Here is a 12,352-nt window from a genome sequence, read left to right on the forward strand (position 1 = left end):
GTTATCTTGTCATTGGTTATGGTAGTCAACTAGTACAATGATTTTACATAACAACAAACTCTGGAATTTATGCCAAGTAATTGCCAAGTCCATTATTCACCAAAGTACCACGAACATGTTGAATACCTTCCACATAAATATCACGATAAAGTTCTTCCAGTGGAGGTAATGATGCTTGTTTAGCTTTCTCAGTCATTTCATCCACTTGTTGACGGATTTCTTTTTCAATAGCCTTCAACTCCTTCTCTGTTGACCAACCTTGTTCAAGTATTCTAGATTTGACCAACTCTATGGGATCTGCACGCTTTCTCATCTCCGTAATTTCTTCTCTTGAACGATATGATAATCCAGGATCCGACATGGAATGGCCATGATAGCTAATCATAACATTTATGATATAAAAATAGTTCAATACACAAACAACTTACCGATAAGTAACACTTTCCAATACAATCGGTCCCTTTCCAGAACGTGCATATTCAGCAGCCAATTTCATTCCTTCTCGAACAGACAAAACGTCCATTCCATCCACCCGAATTCCAGGAATGACATCTCCACGAGTATAAAAGTTAGTATTGGCAGAAGCTCTATCCGTACTCGTTCCCATTCCATATTTGTTATTCTCACATACGTAAACACAAGGCAACTTCCACAACGCTGCCATATTCATAGCTTCTGCTACTTGTCCTTGGTTAGCAGCACCATCTCCATACATAGTTACCGCAATGTTGCCAGTTTTGAAATATTGTTCAGCAAAAGCTAAACCAGTTCCCAAAGGAACTTGAGCTCCAACAATCCCATTTCCTCCAAAATATTTATTCTCAGCTTTATACAAATGCATAGAGCCTCCTTTTCCTTTTGAACAGCCGGTATATCTTCCCAACAACTCGGATAACACGGTAAATGGAGTATCTCCTCTTCCCAGTTGTTGACAATGATTACGATAAGCAGTGATAAGTGCATCTTGAAAAGTGATGGCTGACTCAATGCCCACAGCTGTGGCTTCTTGTCCATCATACAAGTGACAAAATCCTCTAACCAACTGTGCTTTATATAACAAATCAGCACTGATCTCACTTCTCCTCATAACAGTCATAGTACGATGATATGCTAATAATTGTTCTTTCGTGGCATAAGCAACTGGTTCTGGGGTCTCAATGAGATGTGTAGCAAAGGGTTTCAACGGAAACTTGACGGCATCTTTGGGTATTTCCTGCGGATGTAAAGAAGAACCCCCACTAGAGACATGAGGTGCTTCAGTAGTTGTGGAGGCTTGATCACTTTTCACAGCTTGTGATAGTCCTCTTTTTAAGTGAAAAGTCGTTCGAACGAGACGATTTGAGAAAACCAACCAAGGACAACCCATTCCTACTACAACATACACCAATGTAAAATGAGATGTGTATTATCATCCATTCAACATCCAGGAAAGAAGAGAGAAAAATACAAGAAAATTAGAAAAGAGAGAGAAAAATATAGAAAAGAGAGAAAAATAAAATTGGAGGAATATGAATATTGGGGAAAATGATATGAGAGAAAGACTTTTGTTGTATTCCATTCCATGATGTTGGGTTGGATACGCCTATGGATTCCTCCGTTGACTATTGTGTTCATTTTATTTCTTTATCAACTACAGACTCGTTCAATTAAGTCTCATACCAATCTTCAAGATTTATACAATTCTAAGTATCCTCGAATTCCTGTAACCAATCGCACCCTTATACCTTTGATCTATCAATCACCTAAACCTTGGAATCCAACTACTGGAAGAGGTTTTCCATACCAAGTAAAACTTTTCCAGTATTCTTTTTGGGATCGGTTATTATCTTTGGTTTCTAGTTTATCTTTTTTATCCAAAGTATATCCTCGTCATCCTCCACTTGTACGATACGAGTCCATCGAGTTGAACGGTGGTATCGTTTCAGTAGGAGAATATTATATACAAATCAAGATTGGAGGTACTCCATTTCGAGTACAAGTGGATACTGGGTCTTCTACCTTGGCAGTTCCTATGGAAGGATGCGTTTCTTGTCGGAAGACTAGTTCCAAATATTCTTCCCATCTTCAAAGCAAGAGTAGTATAGTTGGTTGTAATGACCCACTTTGCAGTAGTAATATATGTGAAGCTTTAGGTTGTTCCGAGTGTTCTTCTTCGGGAGCTTGTTGTGCAAATAAAATGCCTCAAGCTTGTGGTTTCTTTTTACGTTATGGAGATGGTTCAGGTGCTGAAGGAGCGTTGTTAGTTGATCAAGTCCAAGTTGGCAATGCAAGTTTTGTTGCTCATTTTGGTGGTATTCTAGAAGACACAACCAATTTTGAACAATCTTCTGTCGATGGTATTTTAGGAATGGGATATCCAGCATTAGGTTGTACTCCTTCTTGTATAGAGCCATTGATAGATTCGATGTTTCGACAATCCAAAATAGAACAAAATATGTTTTCTCTCTGTATAAGTGTTCGTGGAGGTCATTTGGTTTTGGGTGGATACGATTCGAATATGGCAGCATCCAATATAACTTTTGTACCGATGATACTATCTTCTCCTCCCACTTTTTATGCTGTTTCCTTGGGAGGTTCCATTCGAGTAGATAATGAAGAATTGAGTTTAGATGGCTTTGATAAAGGAATTGTCGATTCTGGAACCACATTATTGGTGATATCTGAGCAAGCTTTTATTCAATTGAAGAATTACTTACAAACTCATTACTGTCAAGTTCCTGGTTTATGTGATTATCAACATTCTTGGTTTGATAGTGCTTCTTGTGTTATTTTAGAGGAGTCTCATTTACAACATTTACCAACACTAACCATACATGTTGCCAATAGAGTTGATTTGATATTGACACCTTATGATTATATGTTACAAGTCCAACGCAATGGTTTTAGTTTGTATTGTTTGGGTATTCAGTCATTACCTAGTAAAGATGGCAGTCCATTTGTGATTCTTGGAAATACTGTCATGACCAAGTAAGTGAGAATATCTATTAGATACAACTCAATAATACTTTAAAGATATTTAACCATTTTTGATCGACGAAATCATCGAATAGGATTTGCACTTGCTGGTGATTGTCAAGTGGTTGGTTGTGAACGTTATGATGATTGTGAGACATGTTCATTGGATGAAAGTTGTGCTTTTCATATTCCATCGGGTACTTGTCAACCTAGAGAAGATTCTCATAGCATTGTAGGAATATATCCAAGTTGTATGGGTCGTCTTTGTTTCTGTAAAGTAAGTATTGTGAAGTTGTTCAATCATACACACACACACATATATATGTATATATAAATATATATATCTAGGTGGAAAATGCCATTCCTCAGTTTTGGACTCTTTTGGTCATTCTATCTGTTGCATGTGTACTCAGTTTACCTTTATTTGTCATAAAATATTGTATCAGAAGAAGATGGTTGGATAATCAAGTTTCGGAATCCGATACTTTATATCATCCATATACCCAAACCTATTTATAAATAATAATATTGTGAAATAAGAAGCTCATCTGATTTCACATAAGAAACAATACTATTGATATTTATTAAAACAATGTTCAGAAATATTCAACATTCTTCTTATCAACATATGATAACCAAAAACTATGAACTAGTTAGGAATAGTCCTTGTCTATTCCATTCATTGAGTCCACCACGAATCACAGAGACATGGGAATAACCAGATTGTATGAGTTGTTGTGCAGCTTTAGAAGAACGCATACCCGTTTGACAAACTATTATCAGATGAGTATTGAAAGGAAACTGCTTTTGAAATGAAGCCACAAACTCATTGGTTGACAAAGGAATAGAAATAGAGCCCTCGATATGTTGACCTAGTCCATTCAATATTCCTACAAGTAAAATATTATAACAATACGTACTTTTATATTCTTCACTACTTCTTACGTCCACTAGTTTACTAGAATTGAGTCTCTCATATGCCTGCTTTGGAGAAATATATTCTATTTCAGTGGGATGAGAAGCAACAACCTTCTTTTGGATGAGGAATGATAATAATGCTATTCCTGAATATTGTATCCATTTTCTTCTCGATAGATTGTTTATAGACATGACTAAGATAGGATTACTCTTCTTGGTTGTATACTTGAATAGGTAACATTCTCTATTGACTTGTTTGCTATTTGTTTTGAGACTTTTATGGTTATGAATTGAGTTGAGATAAACAAACAACATCATTGTAAGCAAAGAATAAATGATGGCTCAATCGCATTCAAGAAAAAGAATGGATGAATTGATGAAATGGAGAAGAGAGAGATTGTCGTATTCCTCCTTCTCACCGATATTCGTATCTCTTAGTTGTGTTGTCACTTGCTGCAATCATATTTCATTCCATTGTACCAAGTACAAGAACGTTACACCTTCAAGAATAAAGTTACCAACTACTATCATCACTTGTAGTCAACGTCATTCAACTCCTAGTCAACAGTTCCATCAAGTGACTTGCAAACTACTTTCTTCTGTGGGTGCCGTTATCGTCTTTTTGTGTGTTGTTCCTTTGACTTGGTCTCTGACTGAAGAACAATCTTGGGTATGGGAAGCTTGGAAATATATCGATAAATATTATGTAGACTCAAGTATTCACCCTACCTGGTCTCAACTACGACAAAAGGTTCTTCGTCAAGTCAACTCTAACAACGCCCATTCCTTGATAAAAGATATGTTATCAACTTTACATGATCCTTATACTCGACTATTGGAACCTGAAGAATATCAATCTTTACAAGCAACGGTAACTCTTGTAATATCCATAGCTTCCTTTCTCATCTATTCTAGGCAACTGGACAATTGACTGGAATTGGTATTCAAATGGCTCCTCAAATAGAAAATGACAAGGTGTTGATTACTTATGTTTATCCACAGTCTCCAGCAGCGTTGGCAGATATTCGTACAAAGGATGCCATCATTGCTATCGATCATTTTTCAGTTTCCCAAGCAAGTCGATAAAAGTAAACTGTTGTTGGTTGATGAATCTAATATATTTGTTCTTTTATAATAGGCAAAGAATGTGGAACAAGTAGCTATGCATATTCGTGGAGAGAAAGACACTCTTGTACATATGATATTGGAAAGAAATGGACAACGATTATCCAAAACTATTCGACGCCAAGATTATGTATTGAAAACGGTAGAAAGTAACATTTTCAAACCTTTTTCTGCATCCCAACAAGTAGGTTTTGATCATGAATGATAATCATCTCAATAGAGTTGAATGATTAGATTGGCTATCTACGAATTCGTAGTTTTGATTTTCATACCGTAGACCAAGTGAAAGAAGTATTGACGAATTGGAAACGACAACATATCGAATGTTTGATATTGGATTTGAGAGATAATGCAGGTGGATATTTTCCTGCTGGTATAGGAGTTGCTAGTTTGTTTCTTCCTCATGGTAAGAGAAGGCCATCCAATCATTTGGATAACATATTTCTATTTCCTATACAGATAAGGTGATTGTCTATACTGTGGATTATCGTGGAATAGAAGAAACTTACAAGTCCACTCAACCGGGCATTTTTATAGATGGTTGTGTAGTCATTTTGGTCAATGAGGCAAGTCCATTGTCGTTGTTGTATATATGATTGAACAAGTTATTTATATATATATATATATATAGAATACTGCAAGTGCAAGTGAATTGGTAACTGCAGCTTTACATGAACAACGAGGGTCGTTGATATTGGGTCATAAAACTTTTGGAAAAGGCAAGTTGNGTATTTCAATAGGAATGATTATCAACAGAGTAGAGTATGATAGGAGTTGTACAACGAGTATTTCCTTTATCTGATGGAAGTGGTAAGTAAAAGAAAGAAAGGTAGCTTTTATATTTTCTTATCTTTGTTGTGTTTTGAATAGCTATTGCTGTTACGACGATGAAATACTTGACTCCCAATCACATAGATATACATAGAAAGGGAATTGATGTGGATATTCCTACAAGTTGTAAAGTAGATAATTCTTTGGAGTGTTCACCTCCTGTATCCTATCAATTACGGTGTTTATCTATTTGTCCTATCCGATGAGGATTCTCATAAGGAAAAGGAAATCCAAGCTAAGATTGCGCGGGTTTGGAATGAATGGATAGAGAGATTTGATTGATTGGTGGAAGAAGAAGAAGAGAGGTGGTGTGCAATGGATACAGGAAACCCTTATACGTCGGTAGGAGTAAGAAGTAATACGAGAGCAAAGACAACCGAATCGAAGAAAAAGTGGAAAAAAATTCTCCCTTACCTTGGAGGTGTCGTTATTCTAGGATTGGTGGTGGGTTTAGCCAAGGCCAAGCATAGTGAAGACACGGGTGAAAAGAAGAAGACAGTTGTCAAAAAGTAATAAGTTGGTGGTCTCTGCTATTATCTCTTTTGCACAACTTGTGGGTTTACAGTTGGTTGATTTTTCGGAAAAGGGTTTTTTTTGTGTTTGTTTTGTCGCGTAGTCCATTTATCTATAAATATATATATATATATATATCAATGTATATGTGTTTGTTTGTTTTCTATTTTATTTTTTGTGTGGATAAGAAAATATCCAAAATGCTATTTTCTATAAGGAAGGAGGAGTAGGAGGAGGAAGTGTCTCTTTTCTTTCATGAAAAGGAAAAATGCTATGTTGATAACGGTCCTTGTGTCCACAAGAAAAATGCGCCCAATTGGGGGAAAAAGCAATCAAATACTACTGAGACTTGGTTAGGATTGAAACTCTTATATATTGATATTGTGTTATTATATAAAGAATATTGATAAAGTGACCATTCATCTCCACTATTTTTTTTTGTATAGGATTGGGGAAATAGAATACCTACAGATATGGATAATCATGCCAACGATAATTGGAAAGAATCAAATCATCCTTCATCACTTTCTTCTTCAGGGATATCCAATGACTCTTATCCAGATAAACAAACGACGACAAGTAAAAAGATAATATACAATCGTTCTCGTATAGTGCATATGGATGAAATGATACGTGCGATATTACCCAAACTGGATATTGTTGATCAAGAAAATGTGAAACGATGTTATGAAGCGTGGAAAGGAAAACAAGTAAAAACTCACACATTACTTCATCAATTACGTGATATCGTATCTTCGGACCTATTGCATAATGAAGTGGAACGCATACGTCAAGAAAAATGGAAAAGAAGTAGATATTCAACGACTGGTACAATACGACGTTGTTCTTCTCGAACATCGAATCATGACTCTCCCAAAGAATCCCAAGCAATTATCTGCAATTCAACTAGTGATATAAACAAAGCAATTGTAAAAGATAAAAATCATCATTCGGAAGAGAATCCATATCTATTATCGAGTAAGTTGTTTTGGAAAATAGTTGTATGAATGCTTATGATATTTTATGGCAAATGGTTTCAATAGATCAACCTTCAGTGAAACGTTCTTGGACAAAAAAAGAACATTTTCTATTTCTTCAAGGATTGGAAGAATATGGTAAAGGACAATGGCAATCTATTGCTAACAAAATAGGTACCAAAACTGCTTCCCAAGTAAGAAGTCATTGTAAAAAGTACCTTATGAGACAACAAAAGGACCAACAAAGCAAGAAAATGAAAACCATTCATGATATGACGATGGAATCTCCAGAAATGCAACAAATAGCTAAGAAGCAACTATCAAAGAGTGATGAAAAGATATCTCAGGAATGGGATAAGGAAAATCCATTCTTTTATCCATTGAGTTGTACTAAAGAATCGATAGATAAGGAGAAGAGAGACCAAGTTGCTTATGACAATGATTCGAATGGTTATGAAAAGCAACAACAAAAAGAAGAGAATAATCATCGACAAGGACAAATAACAAAGATTCCTTATTTTATACGTGAAAGAAGAATTAGAAGATTGGAATATCGCCTACAACAAATGAATCATTCTATGAATTGGATGTTGTGTCAAGTAACTCCATCATTCTCTGTCAATCATCATATTTCATGAGCTCTTTATGGATCATGAAAATGGCTGTTTTGACTACTATTCCTTGGCAATATTCCAGAATGTATTTTATACAAAAGAATAAACAGTATATACAAACCATGCAATTGGCGTCTCTAGCACGAGTATTCGAGAAAACAACCAAAACTCGTTCAAAAAGTCAAACAGTAGCAGCAAAGAAAAAGAAAGCGCCTTATGACTCAACTCCATATGCCTCCCACTTCATACCACTTTTAGATATGGAAATGGAAGCTGAACAAGAACAAGTAAAAGAACGTCTCAAGTGGAGTAGACAAAGACTGGAAAGACAAGGTCTTGCTTTATTTGAACTAAATGCACAACTGGATGGAGCTTTATATGGTCAAGGAGTTGCTAAACTCTATTCATATAAAAAGTTACCTTATCATCGATTGACTCAAGGTGATTGGGTACTTTGTGTGCGTGGAAAAGAGTCTATTCGAGGGACTCTATTAGAAAGACACTCCAAGTATCTACGTATCGTCGTAGGAGAAGAATGGATGGCTGGAAAAGATTGGACTGTATATCAAATATCTAATACAGTTGCGTTTGAGCGTTCCAAAAATGCCGTTGAAGAGCTAATAACGATGGCTCAACAGAGTGATCATGAAATCAGTCAAATAATTGTGAAAAGTTTTGCTAAAGAGATTATAGAAGATGGGAATATACAAAAAGAACCTAAAGGAGGATGGAATGATTATCATACTTGTTCAAGTTATTTAGTACAATTGGTTACATCACAAGGCAGACAAGGAACATTGGATGAACTATGTCGTTCTCGAATATTTCCACAGAGTCCATCGGAATGGCAAAAGATTCGACAAGATGAGAATGATTGGAATGAGTCACAACAAACTGCTTGGAAGAATGCTTTGGAAAGAAGACTTACTTTGATTCAAGGGTAAGTATTTGGATATATATATATATATATATAAATAGATAGATAGATATATAAATAGATAGATAGATAGAAAGAGGAAGAATAACAACTGAAATATTTCTAGGCCTCCTGGTACTGGGAAAACCAAGACATTGGCCAAAATTCTTGCAAGTCTAGTCCAATTAGGTCGAACTCCCATATTAGCTAGTGCATATACTCATATTGCTACGGATAATATACTCGATGAACTGGAACGTTACAATATTCCTGCAATAAGAATTGGAAAGCCTGCCAATATTCATCGCAATTTATGGAAATATTCTTTGGATTCCCTTTTAGAAAGAGATACGAGAATTATAGAGAAGAGAGAAAACTTGAAGAAAGCAATGGAAAGACTTGCCCAACCCAAAAGAGGCAAAGCTATTGGATTAGCTCATCGAGACTATTCAAAGTCACTTGGTCAGTTGAAACAAACAGAAATGATTGCGACCAAAGAGATACTCGACAAGTATCCCATAGTATTAAGTACTTGTGTGGGTGCTGGTGAAGAAATATTAAAGAATATTTCTTTTCAAGTAGTTGCAATTGATGAAGCTACACAATCACATGAACCAGGTTTACTGATTCCAATTATCAAAGGATGTGAACAATTGATTTTGGCTGGTGATCACTATCAATTACCACCCACTATTTTGAATCCTGAGGCAGCTGAAAGTGGTCTTTCTGTGAGTTTATTTGAACGTTTAGTTCGTTCAGGTGTGGAGCCTTATCTATTACGTACTCAATATCGTATGCATCCTTCGATTGCAGCATTTCCTAGTCAATATTTCTATCATGGCTTATTGCATTCTGCACCTTGTACTCAATCGATATCCAATTACTTTCCTTGGCCTAATCCTCAAACGCCTATTGCCTTTATTCCAGTCCTTGGTGAAGAATGGGTTACTGAACAAGGCACTTCCTATTGTAATCCTCAAGAGTCTCAAGTAGTGATAGAAACCATATCACAAATTGTAGAAAATTGGATGACTGCTCAAAACAGTAATCATACTCTCCAACAATCTTTTCCAACTATTGGAATCATTACTCCATATGCTGGACAAATGAGAGATATTATGGATAGAATGGATAGAGAAACATCTACAGAATGGTTATCTTATGTGGAAGTGAAAACAGTGGATGGATTTCAAGGACGTGAAAAAGATATCATCATTATTTCTACTGTGCGAAGTAATCCATCTCAATCACTTGGTTTCTTACAGGATTGGAGAAGATTGAATGTTGCCATAACTCGTAGTCGAAGTGGTTTGATAGTCATTGGAAATGCCAATACTTTAAGTAGGAATGATCATTGGAAACGTTGGTTGGAGTGGATAAGTCATCACGGTTGTATATATACCCGTTGATATATTCTATAGAAATATATATATGTATACACTACTCATGGCAAGATTAGTTTTACAAAAGTTATATTATCAACCACCACCACCACTTATAAAACAACTATACCCTCTTTCTTTGAAGAGTCAACAAACCATAAAGTACTTGTCACCTATTCTAAAGAATTCTTGTGCTTGCTTTTCCTCTGGGATGGGTCCACCAGCTGAAGATAAAGATATAAGACACTTTAGAAGAATTGCAAAGGAATTAAACAAAGAGTTTATAGATACGAATATGAAGATAGCTTTGATAGGGAAACCCAACGTTGGAAAGTCTAGTATGTTTAATAGATTGGTGGGGAAAAGATTATCACTCGTAGATAAAACTCCTGGTATGACTAGAGACCGATTGATAAGTAACGATGCAATATTAGGAAACTATCGATTCACCGTTATGGATACCGCAGGATTGGAAGGAGTTCATAGTAAAGAACCCAAATTGGATGAAGTTAGCTTAACTTGTGAGTCTGTGGCTTCGTCCTCTGCAATGGAATACAAAGAAGAAGATGTGTATCGTTACGTATATACAAGAATGGAACAACAATCGAAGCAAGCAGTGTTAGAAGCAGATGTGATATTCTTTATGGTGGACGTAAAGGATGGGATTACAAAGGTAGATAAGGAGATTGCTCGATGGCTTCTTAGTAAAAAGTCTCCAGAGTTTATTATTTTGATTGCAAACAAGTGCGATACAAAAGCTTCGGAAGATAATATATCGATGGTATATACACTTGGACTTGGTGAGCCTGTCAAAGTATCGGTTGAACAAATGAAAGGATTTTATGAACTATATGGTCGATTGGAGCAATTGATTCCTAATGTATTAAGGAAACCATTGCCAAAAGGACCTTCAGATGAGGATTATGAACAACAACAAATGGAAGAAATTGTACAAAGACTGAATGAGGAAGAACTAGCTCGTCAAGAACAAGATCCTATCGCATTGCATTCACTCAAACAAGTCTCTGATGAGGAAATAACAAGAGAGAATGTAGAGAACCTAACCAACATGGTCCAAGTCAATGAGGAGAATATCCTTTTACAACAACAACAACAACAAGAAGAAGATATTCGAGTAGCTATTGTAGGACGACCCAATGTTGGTAAATCTACTTTGATCAATAGATTGATTGACGAAGATAGATTAATTACTGGAGCAGTACAAGGAATTACTAGAGATGCCATTCCGGTAGAATGGATTCATCAAGAGAAGCGTTTTATATTAACGGATACTGCAGGAATTCGTAAAAGATCAGCTATTCAAGTGCGCATGGAACGTTTTAGTATGGAAACTTCTCTGAAAACTATAAGAAAATCCCATGTCGTTTGTGTAGTTTTGGATGGATCGGTAAGTAACCAAACACAAAAGAGTGTGGATCAAATACTCAACCATAAAAGCAACATTTGACGCAACAAGATGCGAGAATTATTGGATTTGCTATTGATGTTGGAAAGCCTTTGATTGTCATTGCAAACAAATGGGACTTGGTGAACCCTCAAATGGCACAGTCTCAACTAGAAAAGTTGTCAACTCAACTATATTCAATGTTACCTGACTTGAAAGGTTCTTCTATCTTTACCTTGTCTGCCATCGATAGAACGGATGCTACAGTATTCGATAGGATAGGAAATGCTATACAAGAGGCCTTTCAAAAGTGGAACAAAAATATTTCCACTTCCCAACTCACAGAATGGCTACAGACTTTGATAAGTTTGAGGCCTCCACCTGCAATGTCTTCAAGTAAGAAAAAACCAAAATTGGCTTATCTCACCCAAGTTGATATAAGACCTCCTCAATTTGTACTTTTTGGAGCGACTGAATTGCCAAATAACTATATGCGATTCCTTATGAATGGTTTACGTAATGAGTTTGATTTGCATGGCGTTCCTATTCGTTTGCGTCTAAAAGGAAGAACGGAAAAGTAACTCGAATTATTTTTATGGTGTATTTATATAATATCTTTGATTTTATGGTTTTTTTTACACATGTAGCTAAACGAAGAGATATAAATGAGTCCACGCTTTTGACCATTTTTCAAAAATAGTAGGAACAACATTTAC

At 35.9% G+C, this 12,352-nt stretch overlaps 7 protein-coding genes across 7 annotated transcripts; 5 read left to right on the forward strand and 2 right to left on the reverse strand.

Annotated features, from left to right (window-relative positions):
• Positions 1 to 3: 3 nt before the first annotated feature.
• Gasu_46140 (pyruvate dehydrogenase E1 component subunit alpha) lies at positions 4 to 1,408 on the reverse strand. Its single transcript, XM_005704252.1, has 2 exons — positions 429 to 1,408; positions 4 to 377 (listed from the first exon to the last, which is right to left on the reverse strand). Exons 1-2 carry the CDS (start codon positions 1,364 to 1,366, stop codon positions 68 to 70), a joined length of 1,248 nt encoding a protein of 415 aa, XP_005704309.1. The 5' UTR covers positions 1,367 to 1,408; the 3' UTR covers positions 4 to 67.
• A 130-nt stretch (positions 1,409 to 1,538) lies between these two features.
• On the forward strand, positions 1,539 to 3,404 carry Gasu_46150 (aspartyl protease). Its single transcript, XM_005704253.1, has 2 exons — positions 1,539 to 2,967; positions 3,013 to 3,404. Exons 1-2 carry the CDS (start codon positions 1,565 to 1,567, stop codon positions 3,287 to 3,289), a joined length of 1,680 nt encoding a protein of 559 aa, XP_005704310.1. The 5' UTR covers positions 1,539 to 1,564; the 3' UTR covers positions 3,290 to 3,404.
• A 99-nt stretch (positions 3,405 to 3,503) lies between these two features.
• Gasu_46160 (rhodanese-related sulfurtransferase) lies at positions 3,504 to 4,108 on the reverse strand. The gene is made up of 2 exons (XM_005704254.1): positions 3,876 to 4,108; positions 3,504 to 3,827 (listed from the first exon to the last, which is right to left on the reverse strand). Exons 1-2 carry the CDS (start codon positions 4,063 to 4,065, stop codon positions 3,598 to 3,600), a joined length of 420 nt encoding a protein of 139 aa, XP_005704311.1. The 5' UTR covers positions 4,066 to 4,108; the 3' UTR covers positions 3,504 to 3,597.
• A 10-nt stretch (positions 4,109 to 4,118) lies between these two features.
• On the forward strand, positions 4,119 to 6,662 carry Gasu_46170 (carboxyl-terminal processing protease). The gene is made up of 8 exons (XM_005704255.1): positions 4,119 to 4,744; positions 4,789 to 4,947; positions 5,012 to 5,182; positions 5,233 to 5,404; positions 5,458 to 5,564; positions 5,630 to 5,726; positions 5,770 to 5,808; positions 5,869 to 6,662. Exons 1-8 carry the CDS (start codon positions 4,208 to 4,210, stop codon positions 6,033 to 6,035), a joined length of 1,449 nt encoding a protein of 482 aa, XP_005704312.1. The 5' UTR covers positions 4,119 to 4,207; the 3' UTR covers positions 6,036 to 6,662.
• A 6-nt stretch (positions 6,663 to 6,668) lies between these two features.
• Positions 6,669 to 7,979, forward strand: Gasu_46180 (myb family transcription factor). The gene is made up of 2 exons (XM_005704256.1): positions 6,669 to 7,320; positions 7,386 to 7,979. The coding sequence occupies exons 1-2, from the start codon at positions 6,816 to 6,818 to the stop codon at positions 7,955 to 7,957; spliced, it is 1,077 nt and encodes a 358-aa protein (XP_005704313.1). The 5' UTR covers positions 6,669 to 6,815; the 3' UTR covers positions 7,958 to 7,979.
• A 9-nt stretch (positions 7,980 to 7,988) lies between these two features.
• Positions 7,989 to 10,408, forward strand: Gasu_46190 (endonuclease). The gene is made up of 2 exons (XM_005704257.1): positions 7,989 to 8,873; positions 8,977 to 10,408. Exons 1-2 carry the CDS (start codon positions 8,017 to 8,019, stop codon positions 10,256 to 10,258), a joined length of 2,139 nt encoding a protein of 712 aa, XP_005704314.1. The 5' UTR covers positions 7,989 to 8,016; the 3' UTR covers positions 10,259 to 10,408.
• A 10-nt stretch (positions 10,409 to 10,418) lies between these two features.
• Positions 10,419 to 12,317, forward strand: Gasu_46200 (GTP-binding protein). Its single transcript, XM_005704258.1, has 2 exons — positions 10,419 to 11,639; positions 11,690 to 12,317. Exons 1-2 carry the CDS (start codon positions 10,443 to 10,445, stop codon positions 12,215 to 12,217), a joined length of 1,725 nt encoding a protein of 574 aa, XP_005704315.1. The 5' UTR covers positions 10,419 to 10,442; the 3' UTR covers positions 12,218 to 12,317.
• The last annotated feature ends 35 nt before the right edge of the window (positions 12,318 to 12,352 follow it).

Source organism: Galdieria sulphuraria, assembly GCF_000341285.1.
Source record: "Galdieria sulphuraria unplaced genomic scaffold scaf_43, whole genome shotgun sequence".
Taxonomy (NCBI): Eukaryota; Rhodophyta; class Bangiophyceae; order Galdieriales; family Galdieriaceae; genus Galdieria; species Galdieria sulphuraria.